The 23,256-nt window shown below is 43.5% G+C and overlaps 1 protein-coding gene across 1 annotated transcript in view; it reads right to left on the bottom strand.

Annotated features, from left to right (window-relative positions):
* Positions 1-3,682: 3,682 nt before the first annotated feature.
* LOC124279980 (probable beta-D-xylosidase 7) overlaps positions 3,683-23,256 on the bottom strand; it is a 36,485-nt gene continuing 16,911 nt past the window's right edge. Inside the window, exons 7-12 of the mRNA XM_046715864.1 lie at positions 22,255-22,505; positions 20,380-20,602; positions 9,071-9,160; positions 5,566-5,753; positions 4,835-5,009; positions 3,683-3,903 (exon numbers count right to left, since the gene is read on the bottom strand). Of these exons, the coding sequence (XP_046571820.1) occupies positions 3,788-3,903; positions 4,835-5,009; positions 5,566-5,753; positions 9,071-9,160; positions 20,380-20,602; positions 22,255-22,505 (1,043 nt within the window). The 3' untranslated portion in view covers positions 3,683-3,787. The remainder of the gene's footprint in view (positions 3,904-4,834; positions 5,010-5,565; positions 5,754-9,070; positions 9,161-20,379; positions 20,603-22,254; positions 22,506-23,256) is intronic.

Below are 23,256 nucleotides of genomic sequence, written 5' to 3'. Positions count from 1 at the left end.
ACACTGTCGACCATTTATATACCAGTAGATACACATTCACTGTCGACCATTGATATACCAGCAGACACACATACACTGTCGACCATTGATATACCAGTAGATACACATGTACTGTCGACCATCGATATACCAGCAGATACACATACACTGTCTATCATTGATATACCAGCAGATACACATTCACTGTCGATCATTCATATACCAACAGATACACATTCACTGTCGACCATTGATATACCAACAGATACTTATTCACTGTCGATCGTTGATATACCAGTAGATACACATACACTGTGGACCATTGTTATACCAGCATACACACATACACTGTCGACTATTGATATACCAGTAGATGCATTCACTGTCGACCATTGATATACCAGTAGATACACATTTACTGTCGACCATTCATATACCAACAGATACAGATACACTGTCGACAAATGATATACCAACAGATACACATTTGGTGTCGACCATTGATATACCAGTAGATACACGTACACTGTCGACCATTGATATACCAGTAGATACAGATACACTGTCGACCAATGATAAACCAGGAGATACACTTTTACTGTCGACCATTTATATACCAGCATGATACACATTTACACGTCGACCATTCATGGCCGCCAACAGATACAGATGCACTGTCGACCATTGATATATCAGTAGATACAGATACACTGTCGACCAATGATAAACCAGGAGATACACTTTTACTGTCGACCATTGATATACCAGTAGATACAGATACACTGTCGACCAATGATATACCAGCAGATACACATACACTGTCGACCACAGATATAGAACGAGACACACATACATTCACAGTCGACCATTTATATACCAACAGACACACGTACACTGTCGACCATCGATATACCAGTAAATACAGATACACTGTCGACCATTGATATATCAGTAGATACACATTCACTGTGGACCATTGATATACCAGCAGATACACATACACTGTCGACCATTGATATACCAGTAGATACACATACACTGTCGACCATTTATATACCAGTAGATACACATTCACTGTCGACCATTGATATACCAGCAGACACACATACACTGTCGACCATTGATATACCAGTAGATACACATGCACTGTCGACCATCGATATACCAGCAGATACACATACACTGTCTATCATTGATATACCAGCAGATACACATTCACTGTCGATCATTGATATACCAACAGATACACATTCACTGTCGACCATTGATATACCAACAGATACTTATTCACTGTCGATCGTTGATATACCAGTAGATACACATACACTGTGGACCATTGTTATACCAGCATACACACATACACTGTCGACTATTGATATACCAGTAGATACACATTCACTGTCGACCATTGATATACCAGTAGATACACATTTACTGTCGACCATTCATATACCAACAGATACAGATACACTGTCGACAAATGATATACCAACAGATACACATTTTGAAAGTCGACCATTGATATACCAGTGGATACATACCACTGTCGACCATTGATATACCAGTAGATACAGGCATACACTGTCGACCAATGATAAACCAGGAGATACACTTTTACTGTCGACCATTTATATACCAGCAGATACACATTTACTGTCGACCATTCATGTACCAACAGATACAGATACACTGTCGACCATTGATATATCAGTAGATACAGATACACTGTCGACCAATGATAAACCAGGAGATACACTTTTACTGTCGACCATTGATATACCAGTAGATACAGATACACTGTCGACCAATGATATACCAGCAGATACACATACACTGTCGACCACAGATATAGAACGAGACACACATACATTCACAGTCGACCATTTATATACCAACAGACACACGTACACTGTCGACCATCGATATACCAGTAGATACAGATACACTGTCGACCATTGATATATCAGTAGATACACATTCACTGTGGACCATTGATATACCAGCAGATACACATACACTGTCGACCATTGATATACCAGTAGATACACATACACTGTCGACCACTGATATACCAGCAGATACACATTCACTGTCGACCATTGTTATACCATCAGATACACATACACTGTCGACCATTGATATACCAGCAGATACAGATACACTGTCGACCATCGATATACCAGCAGACACACATACACTGTCGAGCATTGATATATCAGTAGATACACATTCACTGTCCACCATTGATATACCAGCAGACACACATACACTGTCGACCATTGATATACCAGTAGATACACATTCACTGTCGACCATTGATATACCAGTAGATACAGATACACTGTCGACCATTGATATACCAGTAGATGCACATCTACTGTCGACCGTTGATATGCCAGCAGACACATTTAATGCCCATCAATATAAAAGCTGAACGCCAAAGAAATGTTACACCTCTGAACATTAGAATATCCTAAAATGTTATACATTCACTACAATGCCGAGATTAACCACAGAAGAGCGGGAGAGGGCCATTGGAATGATGCAGACTTCTGCTGTTAATCTCTGCATTGTAGTGAATGTATATGGTGTGAAATGATAAATCTAGGGGCCTTATACACCCGTTTCCAACAGTTTTCACGTGCATTTCATGCAAGCCCCTATATTTATTATTTCACATATCCATTCACTACAATGCCGAGATTAACCACAGAAGAGCGGAGAGAGGGCCGCCTGGAATGCTGCAGACTTCTGCTGTTAATCTGTGCATTGCTAGTTGAATGTATATGGTCAATGAAATGATAAATCTAGGGGCCTTATACACCTCGTTTCAACAGTTTTCACAGTGCATTTCATGCAAGCCCTATATTTATCATTTCACCACATACATTCACTGCAATGCCGAGATTAACCACAGAAGAGCGGGAGAGGGCCATTGGAATGCTGCAGACTTCTGCTGTTAATCTCTGCATTGTAGTGAATGTATATGGTGAAAATGATAAATCTAGGGGCCTTATATACCCGTTTCCAACAGTTTTCACGTGCATTTCATGCAAGGTGAAGTTACAATGGGTACGTTTTGGCGTTATGCTTTCTTCTACAAGGACAGAAATAGGCAAAAAGTTTACAGTATCTAAAGGAAAAAATTAGTCTTTTCTCGTTTGACGACTCTTCCTAAAACAGTCGAAAGTCATGATGATCCAAAAATTAAACCTCAAGTGGTTGGAATGTGTTTTAAAGAGACAAAAATCCAATTTCAGCATTGGGTCCCTTTTTACGATAAACAACCATTCTTTCATATCCAAAACCCAACTTTATCAATCTTGGTGAATGTGCATGCATTATCATCATAAACAATATCATTTGGGCCCATTTTAAACTGTTTTTTACACTTTTGATTTAAATTTTTACATGGTTGAAAATAGGACAATGGACCCCACCTAAACAAACATGTCGATATCCTAATTATCAATGACTTCCTCAGTCTGATGTTTTGACTCAATAGAGTTACATGATTGGTTGTTAAAACATACCAAACCAAAGTCTTCTATCCATATAACATTTTAGGATATTCTAATGTTCAGAGGTGTAACATTTCTTTTGGCGTTCAGTTTATAACATATTCACTGTCACTATTCCAAATAGCAACAACAATATTAAGCGTCACCATTCGATCCATATCACGTGTTATGTTTGCATTGACAACAGTTATATAATCTTTATTACACTGAAAACTGGACCAAAAGAACAGACCTGGTGAGGTAAATAACAACACTATATTTTACAATACAAATAGAAACTATGTCAACTAATACTTCCCTAGGATGACAGTGCCATTTATCATTACTGCTCCTGATAGGACATTTGATGGAAGACTCGGTGTCTGGTTGGGTTGCTGGCCACCGACAAATAGCTCCACGTAACCTACAAAAGACAACAGATGAGGGTTGCACGGAGGTAGGTAACCTACAACACACAACATTGTGAGGGCTGCACGGAGATAGGTAACCTACAACGGACAACATATTGAGGGTTGCACGGAGGCAGGTAACCTACAACTGACAACATAGTGAGGGCTGCACGGAGATAGGTAACCTACAACAGACAACATAGTGAGGGTTGCACGGAGGTAGGTAACCTACAATAAACAACATAGTGAGGGTTGCACGGAGGTAGGTAACCTACAACAGACAACACAGTGAGGGTTGCAAGGAGGTAGGTAACCTACAACAGACAACAAAGTGAGGGTTGCACGGATGTAAGTAACCTACGACAGACAACAGAGTGAGGGTTGCACGGAGGTAGGTAACCTTCAACAGACAACATAGTGAGGGTTGCACGGATGTAGGTAACCTACAACAGACAACATAGTGAGGGTTGCACGGATGTAGGTAACCTACAATAAACAACATAGTGTGGTGACCTAGAACATGTAACATGGTGAGGGTTGCACGAAGGTTTTAAACTACAACGGACAACAGATGAGTGTAGGAAGAATAGGTAACCTAGAACACAACGCAGTGAGGGTTGCACGGGTAGGTAACCTGCAACAGACAAACATAGCGAGAGGCGTGCACGAAGGTTTTAAACTCCAACAGACAACACCACCCAGTACCATTTTGAGCTATCTTGTAGTAACCCCAAGCACTCAAAACCACCCTGCAAAACCACAACTGTCTTGTTTTCAACTCCCCAGAAGAAACCCAAGGCACCCAACTGTAGCCAGCGCCAATTTGAACTATCTAAAAGTACGTCCAAGCTCTCTACTGCACCCATCACCATCTAGTACCACAAGGCACCACTCAGACCCACCCACAAACCCAGATTTGATTCACTATGTACTCATCCAACTTACCATCCTCGACAATCCAGCCATAGTAGTCGTCCCATATCGCCATGTTCTCTGCTTCTATGGCCAAGTTGACGACCACCCTCTGATTGACCTCCAGGGACACCCTCTTGAATCCCACCAGCTGAATCTTCGGCGTGGGGACTGACGGGCTCTTCCATCGCAGGTACAGCTGCACTACCTGTGGATCCGTAGCGAGTGTGTCAGCATATGTTCGTATACGGTGTGATGTCAATCTTAATGGGTTTTTAATCAATGAAACATGGAACGTGATACTTTACTCGATATCTGCGTGCTTCTGACTTCCACGTGTAGATACGGACATGGATCAAGCTATGGGTAAACTAGTGCCCTGTCTTCGTGACACACATGACGGGGTGTATACAGTGACAGCCCACCCATCATGTGCAGTGCTCCATACACAATGTATGCTCGAAGCGCCCAAACAATCGGATAACCCAAGCTGCCTGTTACGCGCTAGAGGGTTATAGTCACACGACTTTATCCCCCGGGTACCCATTTTATGCTGGGTGAAAAGAGGCAACTTTGAACTCAGTTGCCTATATTGAGACCACATGTACCGCACGTGCTTCATTGTGGGTCAGGACTGAAGTCCTAGAAACACTCTGGCGTCAATCTGCCAAACACGGTCACCCATCCAAAGACACTCCGCGCCCAACGGTGTTTAACTTCACTTGATTTGTGACCTGAGCTCTATGCACAGAACGTATATTTACCTCGTCAGCGGCATAAGGCCCGTTATTGACAACCGCTGTAGTTACATTGATGCTTTGTCCTGCCTGAATTATTCCCGGGTACATCGCCTCAACATAGGAGAGAAATCGTGGAATATGAAAGACCGAATCCGAAGGGTAAAGCACTTCTGTGTTTGAAGTAGCGGTGGGTGCAGCCGGCCATTGAGTAATTCACCATCTCTGAAACTAAACAGATAAAACGTTTTCAGCTATAGTAGTGGTCAATCAGCTCTTTGTTTTGTCATAAACCTGTTCTAGCTTCCTCCCTGGCTGACGATCGTCGTCAAAACTCGACAACAATATGCATCAAACCAAAGTGTTCCTACGAACATTTGCGTCCACACTTACGTCACCTGTAGCCCGTCCAGATATCTCCTGTACAATGTATTGTGTAGTCTTCATATACAGATATGTCCATGCTTGCCCGTCCAGAGATGGGGACAATATTCTGTGTAGTGTTCATATAGAGAAATGTCATCTAGCCCGTCTAGGGCATATGGGCCCAGGTAAATGATATTCTTGCTGCACTGTATAGACTTGGTGGAGACTCTCTATAGGATATTCTCCCCACTGTTCACTTACGCCTTCCAGAGACCTGGGCCACGTATAGATGGGGCAGTCTCCCGCGGGGACATTGCTTCCTCCATCGTTCGTGAGGGACTCCTCCTGAGCGCCTCCCCTGTGGCTTGGGCGGGATAGAACACCTCCATGATGGACACGATGCGTGGTTCTCCACGGCGAACGTCATGTTAAGAGGACCAGCCCGTTAAACAGCAGAAGGACTATCGGGACATTTCCCACCTGGAATCATAACACTCAGTTGTGGCTGATGTGTGGAGCTTTGTGTGGAGTGTTTAGATCTGTCACAGGAAAGTGTGAGGAATTGTGTGTGTGGAGCGGTGTTTAGATCTGTCACAGGAAAGGTGTGAGGAATTGTGTGTGTGGAGCTGTGTTTAGATCTGTCACAGGAAAGGTGTGAGGAATTGTGTGTGGAGCGGTGTTTAGATCTGTCACAGGAAAGGTGTGAGGAATTGTGTGTGTGGAGCGGTGTTTAGATCTGTCACAGGAAAGGTGTGAGGAATTGTGTGTGTGGAGCGGTGTTTAGATCTGTCACAGGAAAGGTGTGAGGAATTGTGTGTGTGGAGCGGTGTTTAGATCTGTCACAGGAAAGGTGTGAGGAACCCTGCGTGTGGAATTGTGTGTGTGGAGCGGTGTTTAGATCTGTCACAGGAAAGGTGTGAGGAATTGTGTGTGTGGAGCGGTGTTTAGATCTGTCACAGGAAAGGTGTGAGGAATTGTGTGTGTGGAGCGGTGTTTAGATCTGTCACAGGAAAGGTGTGAGGAATTGTGTGTGTGGAGCGGTGTTTAGATCTGTCACAGGAAAGGTGTGAGGAATTGTGTGTGTGGAGCGGTGTTTAGATCTGTCACAGGAAAGGTGTGAGGAATTGTGTGTGGAGCGGTGTTTAGATCTGTCACAGGAAAGGTATGAGGAATTGTGTGTGTGGAGCGGTGTTTAGATCTGTCACAAGGTATGAAGGTGTGTGGAGGAGGAATTGTGTGAGGAATGTGAGCGGTGTTTAGATCTGTCACAGGAAAGGTGTGAGGAATTGTGTGTGTGGAGCGGTGTTTAGATCTGTCACAGGAAAGGTGTGAGGAATTGTGTGTGTGGAGCGGTGTTTAGATCTGTCACAGGAAAGGTGTGAGGAATTGTGTGTGTGGAGCTGTGTTTAGATCTGTGTGTGAGCGGTGTTGTGGAGATAGATGTCACAGGAAAGGTGTGAGGAATTGTGTGTGTGGAGCTGTGTTTAGATCTGTCACAGGAAAGGTGTGAGGAATTGTGTGTGTGGAGCGGTGTTTAGATCTGTCACAGGAAAGGTGTGAGGAATGTGAGGTGTTTAGATTGTGGGTGTGTGTGGAGCGGTGTTTAGATCTGTCACAGGAAAGGTGTGAGGAATTGTGTGTTGAGCTGTGTTTAGATATGTCACAGGAAAGGTGTGAGGAATTGTGGGTGTGGAGCGGTGTTTAGATCTGTCACAGGAAAGGTGTGAGGAATTGTGTGTGGAGCTGTGTTTAGATATGTCACAGGAAAGGTGTGAGGAATTGTGTGTGGAGCGGTGTTTAGATCTGTCACAGGAAATGTGTGAGGAATTGTGCGTGTGGAGCGATGTTTATATCTGTCACAGGAAAAGTGTGAGTATTTGTGTGTGTGGAGCAGTGTTTAGATCTGTCACAGGAAAGGTGTGAGGAATTGTGCGTGTGGAGCGATGTTTATATCTGTCACAGGAAGGGTGAGGACGACTGTTCGGAGGACTGTTTAGATATGTCAGAATGTGTGTGTGGTGCAGTATTTAGATCTGTCACAGGAAGTGTGTGTGGAATTGTGTGTGTGGAGCGGTGTTTAGATATGTCATAGGAAAGGTGTGAGGAATTGTGCGTGCGGGGCTGCATTTGGATCTGTCGGTGGAACGGTGTGGAATTGTGTGTGTGGAGCTGCGTTTGAATCTGTCGGAGGAGTGGTTTATGGAATTGTGTTTGTGTGGAGCAGTGTTTGAATCTGTCGGAGAAATGGTGTGTGGAGCCGTGGTTTGACATCGCGTGGTATGTACTTACTGTACTGTGTGAGATCACGCGGTATTTACGTGGTTTGTGTGAGATCACGTGGTTTGGTATATAGTCACTGTATTGTATGACATGGCATTACGTGGTATGTAGTCACTGTACCATATGACATCACGTGGTATGTAGTCACTGTACTGTATGACATCACGTGGCATGTACTCTTAGTATTGTATGACATGACATCACGTGGTATGTACTCATAGTATTGTATGACATGACATCACGTGGTATGTAGTCACTGTACTGTATGACATCACGTGGTATGTACTCACTGTACTGTATGACATCACGTGGTATGTACTCATAGTATTGTATGACATGACATCACGTGGTATGTAATCACTGTACTGTATGACATCACGTGGTATGTACTCACTGTACTGTATGACATCACGTGGCATGTACTCATAGTATTGTATGACATGACATCACGTGGTATGTACTCACTGTACTGTATGACATCACGTGGTATGTACTCATAGTATTGTATGACATGACATCACGTGGTATGTACTCACTGTACTGTATGACATCACGTGGTATGTACTCATAGTATTGTATGACATGACATCACGTGGTATGTACTCACTGTACTGTATGACATCACGTGGTATGTACTCATAGTATTGTATGACATGACATCACGTGGTATGTACTCACTGTACTATATGACATCACGTGGTATGTACTCTCTGTACTGTATGGCATCACGTGGCATGTACTCATAGTATTGTATGACGTGACATCACGTGGTATGTACTCACTGTACTGTATGACATCACGTGGTATGTACTCATAGTATTGTATGACATGACATCACGTGGTATGTAGTCACTGTACTGTATGACATCACGTGGTATGTACTCACTGTACTCGACGGCATCTTTAAGAAGCTGCACCTGTCCGGCTGGCAGCTCAATGTCAGCTTTGTCGTGACCTTCCCTCTCAATTATGGCGCCTGGTGATACAAGCGTCATTGTTACATTGGTAGACTTACAACATTGAGGTGCTATAGCCACAGAGCTGTAGGTATACATACAACATTGAGGTGCTATAGCCACAGAGCTGTAGGTATACTTACAACATTGAGGTGCTACAGCCACAGAGCTGTAGGTATACTTACAACATTGAGGTGCTATAGCCACAGAGCTGTAGGTACACTTACAACATTGAGGTGCTATGACGACACAGAGCTGTAGGTATACTTACAACATTGAGGTGCTATGACGACACAGAGCTGTAGGTACACTTACAACATTGAGGTGCTATGACGACACAGAGCTCTAGGTATACTTACAACATTGAGGTGCTATGACGACACAGAGCTGTAGGTACACTTACAACATTGAGGTAGTATGACGACACAGAGCTGTAGGTACACTTACAACATTGAGGTGCTATGACGACGCAGAGCTGTAGGTATACTTACAACATTGAGGTACTATGACGACACAGAGCTGTAGGTACACTTACAACATTGAGGTGCTATGACGACACAGAGCCGTAGGTACACTTACAACATTGAGGTGCTATGACGACACAGAGCTGTAGGTACACTTACAACATTGAGGTGCTATGACGACACAGAGCTGTAGGTATACTTACAACATTGAGGTGATATGACGACACAGAGCTGTAGGTACACTTACAACATTGAGGTAGTATGACGACACAGAGCTGTAGCTACACTTACAACATTGAGGTGCTATGACGACACAGAGCTGTAGGGACACTTACAACATTGAGGCACTATGACGACACAGAGCTGTAGGTATACTTACAACATTGAGGTACTATGACGACACAGAGCTGTCGGTATACTTACAACATTGAGGTGCTATGACGACACAGAGCTGTAGCTACACTTACAACATTGAGGTACTATGATGACACAGAGCTTTAGGTACACTTACAACATTGAGGTACTATGACGACACAGAGCTGTAGCTACACTTACAACATTGAGGTACTATGACGACACAGAGCTGTAGGTACACATACAACATTGAGGTGCTATGACGACACAGAGCTGTAGCTACACTTACAACATTGAGGTACTATGACGACACAGAGCTGTAGGTATACTTACAACATTGAGGTACTATGACGACACAGAGCTGTCGGTATACTTACAACATTGAGGTGCTATGACGACACAGAGCTGTAGGTACACTTACAACATTGAGGTACTATGACGACACAGAGCTGTAGGTACACTTACAACATTGAGGTGCTATGACGACACAGAGCTGTAGGCACACCCTACAACATTGAGGTGCTATGACGACAAAGAGCTGTAGGTATACTTACAACATTGAGGTAGTATGACGACACAGAGCTGTAGGTACACTTACAACATTGAGGTGCTATGACGACACAGAGCTGTAGGTACACTTACAACATTGAGGTGCTATGACGACACAGAGCTGTAGGTACACTTTACAACATTGAGGTAGTATGACGACACAGAGCTGTAGGTACACTTACAACATTGAGGTGCTATGACGACACAGAGCTGTCGGTACACTTACAACATTGAGGTGCTATGACGACACAGAGCTGTCGGTATACTTACAACATTGAGGTAGTATGACGACACAGAGCTGTAGGTACACTTACAACATTGAGGTGCTATGACGACACAGAGCTGTAGGTACACTTACAACATTGAGGTGCTATGACGACACAGAGCTGTAGGTACACTTACAACATTGAGGTGCTATGACGACACAGAGCTGTAGGTATACTTGCAACATTGAGGTGCTATGACGACACAGAGCTGTCGGTATACTTACAACATTGAGGTAGTATGACGACACAGAGCTGTAGGTACACTTACAACATTGAGGTGCTATGACGACACAGAGCTGTAGGTACACTTACAACATTGAGGTGCTATGACGACACAGAGCTGTAGGTACACTTACAACATTGAGGTAGTATGACGACACAGAGCTGTAGGTACACTTACAACATTGAGGTGCTATGACGACACAGAGCAGTAGGTACACTTACAACATTGAGGTGCTATGACGACACAGAGCTGTAGGTATACTTGCAACATTGAGGTGCTATGACGACACAGAGCTGTCGGTATACTTACAACATTGAGGTAGTATGACGACACAGAGCTGTAGGTACACTTACAAAATTGAGGTGCTATGACGACACAGAGCTGTAGGTATACTTACAACATTGAGGTGCTATGACGACACAGAGCTGTAGGTATACTTACAACATTGAGGTGCTATGACGACACAGAGCTGTAGGTACACTTACAACATTGAGGTGCTTTGACGACACAGAGCCAGTAGGTACACTTACAACATTGAGGTGCTATGACGACACAGAGCTGTAGGTACACTTACAACATTGAGGTACTATGACGACACAGAGCTGTCGGTATACTTACAACATTGAGGTAGTATGACGACACAGAGCTGTAGGTACACTTACAACATTGAGGTACTATGACGACACAGAGCTGTCGGTATACTTACAACATTGAGGTAGTATGACGACACAGAGCTGTAGGTACACTTACAACATTGAGGTGCTGTGACGACACAGAGCTGTAGGTACACTTACAACATTGAGGTAGTATGACGACACAGAGCTGTAGGTACACTTACAACATTGAGGTAGTATGACGACACAGAGCTGTCGGTATACTTACAACATTGAGGTAGTATGACGACACAGAGCTGTAGGTACACTTACAACATTGAGGTGCTATGACGACACAGAGCTGTAGGTACACTTACAACATTGAGGTACTATGACGACACAGAGCTGTAGGTACACTTACAACATTGAGGTACTATGACGACACAGAGCTGTCGGTATACTTACAACATTGAGGTAGTATGACGACACAGAGCTGTAGGTACACTTACAACATTGAGGTGCTATGACGACACAGAGATGTAGGTACACTTACAACATTGAGGTAGTATGACGACACAGAGCTGTAGGTACACTTACAACATTGAGGTGCTATGACGACACAGAGCTGTAGGTACACTTACAACATTGAGGTGCTATGACGACACAGAGCTGTAGGTATACTTACAACATTGAGGTGCTATGACGACACAGAGCTGTAGGTATACTTACAACATTGAGGTGCTATGACGACACAGAGCTGTAGGTACACTTACAACATTGAGGTGCTTTGACGACACAGAGCTGTAGGTACACTTACAACATTGAGGTGCTATGACGACACAGAGCTGTAGGTACACTTACAACATTGAGGTACTATGACGACACAGAGCTGTCGGTATACTTACAACATTGAGGTAGTATGACGACACAGAGCTGTAGGTACACTTACAACATTGAGGTACTATGACGACACAGAGCTGTCGGTATACTTACAACATTGAGGTAGTATGACGACACAGAGCTGTAGGTACACTTACAACATTGAGGTGCTATGACGACACAGAGCTGTAGGTACACTTACAACATTGGGGTAGTATGACGACACAGAGCTGTAGGTACACTTACAACATTGAGGTACTATGACGACACAGAGCTGTCGGTATACTTACAACATTGAGGTAGTATGACGACACAGAGCTGTAGCTACACTTACAACATTGAGGTGCTATGACGACACAGAGCTGTAGGTACACTTACAACATTGAGGTAGTATGACGACACAGAGCTGTCGGTACACTTACAACATTGAAGTACTATGACGACACAGAGCTGTCGGTATACTTACAACATTGAGGTAGTATGACGACACAGAGCTGTAGGTACACTTACAACATTGAGGTGCTATGACGACACAGAGCTGTAGGTACACTTACAACATTGAGGTAGTATGACGACACAGAGCTGTAGGTACACTTACAACATTGAGGTGCTATGACGACACAGAGCTGTAGGTACACTTACAACATTGAGGTGCTATGACGACACAGAGCTGTAGGTACACTTACAACATTGAGGTAGTATGACGACACAGAGCTGTAGGTATACTTACAACATTGAGGTGCTATGACGACACAGAGCTGTAGGTACACTTACAACATTGAGGTGCTATGACCACACAGAGCTGTAGGTATACTTACAACATTGAGGTGCTATGACGACACAGAGCTGTAGGTATACTTACAACATTGAGGTAGTATGACGACACAGAGCTGTAGGTACACTTACAACATTGAGGTGCTATGACGACACAGAGCTGTAGGTACACTTACAACATTGAGGTAGTATGACGACACAGAGCTGTAGGTACACTTACAACATTGAGGTGCTATGACGACACAGAGCTGTAGGTACACTTACAACATTGAGGTGCTATGACGACACAGAGCTGTAGGTACACTTACAACATTGAGGTGCTATGACCACACAGAGCTGTCGGTATACTTACAACATTGAGGTGCTATGACGACACAGAGCTGTAGGTACACTTACAACATTGAGGTGCTATGACGACACAGAGAGCTGTAGGTACACTTACAACATTGAGGTAGTATGACGACACAGAGCTGTAGGTACACTTACAACATTGAGGTGCTATGACGACACAGAGCTGTAGGTATACTTACAACATTGAGGTACTATGACGACACAGAGCTGTAGGTACACTTACAACATTGATGTAGTATGACGACACAGAGCTGTAGGTACACTTACAACATTGAGGTGCTATGACGACACAGAGCTGTAGGTATACTTACAACATTGAGGTAGTATGACGACACAGAGCTGTAGTTACACTTACACAGATAAAACAAACTCAGCTGTGGGTTAGTCACCTAAAGTCACAACACTGGAGTGGTATGAATACACTTCATTGCGGGACTGTTACCATGGACACAACGCTGGAGTGGTATAACTACACTAGACTGCGGGCATGTTACCATAGTCACAACGCTGGAGCAGTATAACAACACTAGACCGTGGGCATGTCACCATAGTCACAAAGCTGGAGCAGTATAACAACACTAGACTGCGGGCATGTTACCATAGTCACAACGCTGGAGCAGTAGAACAACACTAGACTGCGGCATGTTACCATAGTCACAACGCTGGAGCAGTATAACAACACTAGACTGCGGCATGTTACCATAGTCACAACGCTGGAGCAGTATAACAACACTAGACTGCGGCATGTTACCATAGTCACAACGCTGGAGCAGTATAACAACACTAGACTGCGGCATGTCACCATAGTCACAAAGCTGGAGCAGTATAACAACACTAGACTGCGGGCATGTTACCATAGTCACAACGCTGGAGTGGTATAACAACACTAGACTGTGGGCATGTTACCATAGTCAAGATACTGGAGTGGTATAACTACAATAGACTGCGGGCATGTTACCATAGTCACAACACTGGAGTGGTATAACTACACTAGACTGCGGGACTGTTACCACAGTCACAAAGCTGGAGTGGTATAACTACACTAGACTACGGGCATGTTACTATAGTCACAACGCTGGAGTGGTATAACAACACTACACTGTGGGCATGTTACCATAGTCACAACACTGGAGCGGTATAACAACACTAGACTGCGGGCATGTTACCATAGTCAGCACGCTGGAGCGGTATAACTACACTAGACTGCGGGCATGTTACCATAGTCACAACACTGGAGTGGTATAACTACACTAGACCGTAAGGATGTTACCATAGTCACAGCACTGGAGTGGTATAACTACACTAGACTACGGGCATGTTACCATAGTCACAGCACTTAAGTGGTATAACTACACTAGACTACGGACATGTTACCATAGTCACAACGCTGGAGTGGTATAACTACACTAAACCGTAAGAATGTGACCATAGTCACAGCACTGGAGTGGTATAACAACACTAGACTGCGGGCATGTTACCATAGTTACAAAACTGGAGTGGTATAACTACACTCAACTGCGGTCATGTTACCATAGTCACAACACTGGAGTGGTGTAACTACACTAGACTGCGGGCATGTTATCATAGTCACAACGCTGGAATGGTTTAACTACACTAGACTGCGGGCATGTTACCATAGTCACAAAACTGGAGTGGTATAACTACACTAAACTGCGGGCATGTTACCATAGTTACAACACTGGAGTGGTATAAGTACACTAGACTACGGGCATGTTACCATAGTCACAACACTGGAGTGGTATAACTACACTAGACTACGGGCATGTTACTATAGTCACAACACTTAAGTGGTATAACTACACTAGACCGTAAGGATGTTACCACAGTCACAGCACTGGAGTGGTATAACAACACTAGACTGCGGGCATGTTACCATGGTCACAACGCTGGAGCGGTATAACTACACTAGACTACGGGCATGTTACCATAGTCACAACACTTAAGTGGTATAACTACACTAGACTACGGACATGTTACCATAGTCACAACGCTGGAGTGGTATAACTACACTAAACCGTAAGAATGTGACCATAGTCACAGCACTGGAGTGGTATAACAACACTAGACTGCGGGCATGTTACCATGGTCACAACGCTGAAGTAGTATAACTACACTAGACTGCGGACATGTTACCATAGTCACAAAGCTGGAGCGGTGTAACTACAGTAGACTGCGGGCATGTTACCATAGTCACAAAACTGGAGTGGTATAACTACACTCAACTGCGGTCATGTTACCATAGTCACAACACTGGAGTGGTGTAACTACACTAGACTGCGGGCATGTTATCATAGTCACAACGCTGGAATGGTTTAACTACACTAGACTGCGGGCTTGTTGCAATAGTCACAACACTGGAGTGGTATAAGTACACTAGACTACGGGCATGTTACCATAGTCACAACACTGGAGTGGTATAACTACACTAGACTGCGGGCATGTTACCATGGTCACAACGCTGAAGTAGTATAACTACACTAGACTGCGGACATGTTACCATAGTCACAAAGCTGGAGCGGTGTAACTACAGTAGACTGCGGGCATGTTACCATAGTCACAAAACTGGAGTGGTATAACTACACTCAACTGCGGTCATGTTACCATAGTCACAACACTGGAGTGGTGTAACTACACTAGACTGCGGGCATGTTATCATAGTCACAACGCTGGAATGGTTTAACTACACTAGACTGCGGGCTTGTTGCAATAGTCACAACACTGGAGTGGTATAAGTACACTAGACTACGGGCATGTTACCATAGTCACAACACTGGAGTGGTATAACTACACTAGACTGCGGGCATGTTACCATAGTCACAATACTGGAGTGGTATAACTACACTAGACTGCAGGCATGTTACCATAGTCACAATACTGGAGTGGTATAACTACACTAGACTGCCGGCATGTTACCATAGTCACAATACTGGAGTGGTATAACTACACTAGACTGCCGGCATGTTACCATAGTCGCAATACTGGAGTGGTATAACTACACTAGACTGCGGGCATGTTACCATAGTCACAATACTGGAGTGGTATAACTACACTAGACTGCCGGCATGTTACCATAGTCGCAATACTGGAGTGGTATAACTACACTAGACTGCGGGCATGTTACCATAGTCACAATACTGGAGTGGTATAACTACACTAGACTGCGGGCATGTTACCATAGTTACAACACTGGAGTGGTATAACTACACTAGACTGCGGGCATGTTACCATAGTCACAACGCTGGAGTGGTATAACTACACTAGACTGCCGGCATGTTACCATAGTCGCAATACTGGAGTGGTATAACTACACTAGACTGCGGGCATGTTACCATAGTCACAACACTGGAGTGGTATAACTACACTAGACTTCCGGCATGTTACCATAGTCGCAATACTGGAGTGGTATAACTACACTAGACTGCGGGCATGTTACCATAGTCACAATACTGGAGTGGTATAACTACACTAGACTGCGGGCATGTTACCATAGTTACAACACTGGAGTGGTATAACTACACTAGACTGCGGGCATGTTACCATAGTCACAATACTGGAGTGGTATAACTACACTAGACTGCGGGCATGTTACCATAGTTACAACACTGGAGTGGTATAACTACACTAGACTGCCGGCATGTTACCATAGTCACAACGCTGGAGTGGTATAACTACACTAGACTGCCGGCATGTTACCATAGTCGCAATACTGGAGTGGTATAACTACACTAGACTGCGGGCATGTTACCATAGTTACAACACTGGAGTGGTATAACTACACTAGACTGCGGGCATGTTACCATAGTCACAATGCTGGAGTGGTATAACTACACTAGACTGCCGGCATGTTACCATAGTCGCAATACTGGAGTGGTATAACTACACTAGACTGCGGGCATGTTACCATAGTTACAACACTGGAGTGGTATAACTACACTAGACTGCCGGCATGTTACCATAGTCGCAATACTGGAGAGGTATAACTACACTAGACTGCGGGCATGTTACCATAGTCACAATACTGGAGTGGTATAACTACACTAGACTGCGGGCATGTTACCATAGTTACAACACTGGAGTGGTATAACTACACTAGACTGCGGGCATGTTACCATAGTCACAATACTGGAGCGGTATAACTACACTAGACTGCGGGCATGTTACCATAGTTACAACACTGGAGTGGTATAACTACACTAGACTGCCGGCATGTTACCATAGTCACAACACTGGAGTGGTATAACTACACTAGACTGCGGGCATGTTACCATAGTCACAATACTGGAGTGGTATAACTACACTAGACTGCGGGCATGTTACCATAGTTACAACACTGGAGTGGTATAACTACACTAGACTGCGGGCATGTTACCATAGTCACAATACTGGAGTGGTATAACTACACTAGACTGCGGGCATGTTACCATAGTTACAACACTGGAGTGGTATAACTACACTAGACTGCCGGCATGTTACCATAGTCACAACACTGGAGTGGTATAACTACACTAGACTTCGGGCATGTTACCATAGTCACAATACTGGAGTGGTATAACTACACTAGACTGCGGGCATGTTACCATAGTTACAACACTGGAGTGGTATAACTACACTAGACTGCGGGCATGTTACCATAGTCACAATACTGGAGTGGTATAACTACACTAGACTGCGGGCTTGTTACCACAGTCACAATACTGGAGTGGTATAACTACACTAGACTGCGGGCATGTTACCATAGTTACAACACTGGAGTGGTATAACTACACTAGACTGCCGGCATGTTACCATAGTCACAATACTGGAGTGGTATAACTACACTCAAATGCGGTCATGTTACCATAGTCACAACACTGGAGTGGTATAACTACACTAGACTGCGGGCATGTTACCATAGTCACAATACTGGAGTGGTATAACTACACTAGACTGCCGGCATGTTACCATAGTTACAACACTGGAGTGGTATAACTACACTAGACTGCGGGCATGTTACCATAGTTACAACACTGGAGTGGTATAACTACACTAGACTGCGGGCATGTTACCATAGTTACAACACTGGAGTGGTATAACTACACTAGACTGCGGGCATGTTACCATAGTTACAACACTGGAGTGGTATAACAACACTAGACTGCGGGCATGTTACCATAGTTACAATACTGGAGTGGTATAACTACACTAGACTGCGGGCATGTTACCATAGTTACAACACTGGAGCGGTATAACTACACTAGACTGCGGGCATGTTACCATAGTTACAACACTGGAGTGGTATAACTACACTAGACTGCGGGCATGTTACCATAGTTACAACACTGGAGTGGTATAACTACACTAGACTGCGGGCATGTTACCATAGTTACAACACTGGAGTGGTATAACTACACTAGACTGCGGGCATGTTACCATAGTTACAATACTGGAGTGGTATAACAACACTAGACTGCGGGCATGTTACCATAGTTACAACACTGGAGTGGTATAACTACACTAGACTGCGGGCATGTTACCATAGTTACAATACTGGAGTGGTATAACTACACTAGACTGCGGGCATGTTACCATAGTTACAACACTGGAGTGGTATAACTACACTAGACTACGGGCATGTTACCATAGTCGCAATACTGGAGTGGTATAACTACACTAGACTACGGGCATGTTACCATAGTTACAACACTGGAGTGGTATAAGCATACTCACTACGGGCATGCAAATACTAAAGTTGTGGATTTCACAAAGCTTTTTCATACATATGTAGTTGTCAAGCAGCGAAATGTTTCTTCCTTTTTAGTCACAATTTCGCCGCTGGGACCAACGCACAGCATAGATATCTAAGTAAATGTGACAAAAGCGACTCTGACTACTAACGAAGCAAGCCAAGATGTTGTGTTCCAGAGATTATTTCAGTTTACTTTACAAGCAAACGGTAAACAAAACAAGAAACAAAGAAGATTCCTCAGGCGTTGTCTACCACATTCAGTGTGAAGTTGTCTACCACATTCAGTGTGAAGTTGTCTACCACATTCAGTGTGAAGATGTCTACCACATTCAGTGTGAAGTTGTCTACCACATTCAATGTGAAGTTGTCTACCACATTCAGTGTGAAGTTGTCTACCACATTCAGTGTGAAGTTGTCTACCACATTCAGTGTGAAGTTGTCTGACACATTCAGTGTGAAGTTGTCTACCACATTCAATGTGAAGTTGTCTACCACATTCAGTGTGAAGTTGTCTACCACATTCAGTGTGAAGTTGTCTACCACATTCAGTGTGAAGTTATCTACCACATTCAGTGTGAAGTTGGTGACTCGCATGCTGGTGAAACGTCCCACCCCCTAAACACGAGAATAAAGGAACATCGATCCAGTTTCGGTGAAGAAAACAGACTCTAAAACCGCCATCTCCGATCACGTCCAAGCCTATCCGAATCATAGCATCTCTTGGTACAACATCAAAATCCTTGACTCCAACCGGTCAGACTACAAGATGACGGGCAACCTTTAGGGGTAATCAACATTAAACGACTCAACCCAAGAATCAACAGAGATCAAGGTTATTACATCCTTACGGCTAACCACCATCTAATCGAGGCCAATCAAGATTAGGCGGCCCTACGGTCTGTCCATCTTTCTTCATAACCATTATGTATTACCACAATAACTGTTAGTAATGAACACTGTACATCAACCTCTTCAACAGTATAAACTCAAATATCCTGTATATACGTCATATAGAGAACCAAGAAGGAAGAAAACTTTACCTGTTCCTAACGTAATGAACAGCACGTCGACACCAGTGACGGCCTTTCTTACACCGGCGGCGTCGTAGATGGCACACAAACTGTCGTTACAGCCAGATGCAGCCTGCACGGCGTTCCCAAGCGTCTTCAACCCATCAATTGTCCGCGACATGAACCTGGGGTCGGTGTTGGGAGCGTAGTTGCCGACGGTATTGTTGCCCTCGTAAGTCATTGTACCAACAACCTGGAGATGTATGGTATATAGTTAGTGATTGTACCAACAACCTGGAGATGTATGGTATATAGTTAGTGACTGTACCAACAACCTGGAGATGTATGGTATATAGTTAGTGATTGTACCAACAACCTGGAGATGTATAGTATATAGTTAGTGAATGTACCAACAACCTGGAGATGTATGGTATATACTTTGTGACTGTACCAACAACCTGGAGATGTATAGTATATAGTTAGTGATTGTACCAACAACCTGGAGATGTATGGTATATAGTTAGTGATTGTACCAACAACCTGGAGATGTATGGGATATAGTTAGTGATTGTACCAACAACCTGGAAATGTATGGTATATAGTTAGTGAATGTACCAACAACCTGGAGATGTATGGTATATAGTTAGTTATAATCTACACAACCTGGAGATGTATGGTATATAGTTAGTGATTGTACCAACAACCTGGAGATGTATGGTATATAGTTAGTGATTGTACCAACAACCTGGAGATGTATGGTATATAGCTAGTGATTGTACCAACAACCTGGAGATGTATGGTATATAGTTAGTGAATGTACCAACAACCTGGAGATGTATGGTATATAGTTAGTGATTGTACCAACAACCTGGAGATGTATGGTATATAGTTAGTGATTGTACCAACAACCTGGAGATGTATGGTATATAGTTAGTGACTGTACCAACAACCTGGAAATGTATAGTATATAGTTAGTGAATGTACCAACAACCTGGAGATGTATGGTATATACTTTGTGACTGTACCAACAACCTGGAGATGTATAGTATATAGTTAGTGATTGTACCAACAACCTGGAGATGTATGGTATATAGTTAGTGATTGTACCAACAACCTGGAGATGTATGGTATATAGTTAGTGATTGTACCAACAACCTGGAGATGTATGGTATATAGTTAGTGACTGTACCAACAACCTGGAGATGTATGGTATATAGTTAGTGATTGTACCAACAACCTGGAGATGTACAGTATATAGTTAGTGATTGTACCAACAACCTGGAGATGTATAGTATATAGTTAGTGAATGTACCAACAACCTGGAGATGTATGGTATATAGTTAGTGATTGTACCAACAACCTGGAGATGTATGGTATATAGTTAGTTATAATCTACACAACCTGGAGATGTATGGTATATAGTTAGTGATTGTACCAACAACCTGGAGATGTATGGTATATAGTTAGTGAATGTACCAACAACCTGGAGATGTATGGTATATAGTTAGTGACTGTACCAACAACCTGGAGATGTACAGTATATAGTTAGTGACTGTACCAACAACCTGGAGATGTACAGTATATAGTTAGTGATTGTACCAACAACCTGGAGATGTATGGTATATAGTTAGTGACTGTACCAACAACCTGGAGATGAATAGTTAGTGATTGTACCAACAACCTGGAGATGTATGGTATATAGTTAGTGATTGTACCAACAACCTGGAGATGAATAGTTAATCATAATCTACACAACCTGGAGATGTACAGTATATAGTTAGTGACTGTACCAACAACCTGGAGATGTATGGTATATAGTTAATCACGGTTTTATTTTTGTTTTGATTAGAAAGCTTTAAAGAACTATCAAAGAAAAAACCCAGGTACGATGAAACTAATACTTACCCCAACGGTTCCGAACTTCTGCTTGAGAGGAAGAAAGTTTCCATCATTCTTCAGGAGGACAAATGTTCTTGTTGCAGCCCACACGGCGATGTCTCTGTGCGCCTTGGTCTCCACATACGAGAGGTCATATGTAGAATAGGGGTTCATGGAAGGAGGGTCAAACTCTCCAAGTCTCATCCTGGTGTAGAACAGTTTCTTTACTCGTTCCCTCACTAGCTCTTCTGTCAGCTTTCCCTGCTTAATGGCATCCACTGAAAATACACACTATCCTGTCTGGAGAACAAACACTTTCCTGTCTGGAGAACAAACACTTTCCTGTCTGGAGAACAAACACTTCCCTGTCTGGAGTACAAACACTTCCCTGTCTGGAGAACAAACACTTCCCTGTCTGGAGTACAAACACTTCCCTGTCTGGAGAACAAACACTATCCTGTCTGGAGAACAAACACTTTCCTGTCTGGAGAACAAACACTATCCTGTCTGGAGTACAAACACTTCCCTGTCTGGAGTACAAACACTTCCCTGTCTGGAGAACAAACACTTTCCTGTCTGGAGAACAAACACTTCCCTGTCTGGAGTACAAACACTTCCCTGTCTGGAGAACAAACACTTTCCTGTCTGGAGAACAAACACTATCCTGTCTGGAGTACAAACACTTCCCTGTCTGGAGTACAAACACTTCCCTGTCTGGAGAACAAACACTTTCCTGTCTGGAGAACAAACACTTCCCTGTCTGGAGAACAAACACTTCCCTGTCTGGAGAACAAACACTTTCCTGTCTGGAGTACAAACACTTCCCTGTCTGGAGAACAAACACTTTCCTGTCTGGAGAACAAACACTTCCCTGTCTGGAGAACAAACACTTCCCTGTCTGGAGAACAAACACTTTCCTGTCTGGAGAACAAACACTTCCCTGTCTGGAGAACAAACACTTTCCTGTCTGGAGAACAAACACTTCCCTGTCTGGAGAACAAACACTTCCCTGTCTGGAGAACAAACACT

This window comes from Haliotis rubra, unplaced genomic scaffold (assembly GCF_003918875.1).
Source record: "Haliotis rubra isolate DU_JTF1 unplaced genomic scaffold, ASM391887v1 Scf1070, whole genome shotgun sequence".
Taxonomy (NCBI): domain Eukaryota; kingdom Metazoa; phylum Mollusca; class Gastropoda; order Lepetellida; family Haliotidae; genus Haliotis; species Haliotis rubra.
The sequence above is the reverse complement of the archived record's forward strand: the minus strand, read 5'-3'. Positions and strand labels throughout refer to the sequence as shown.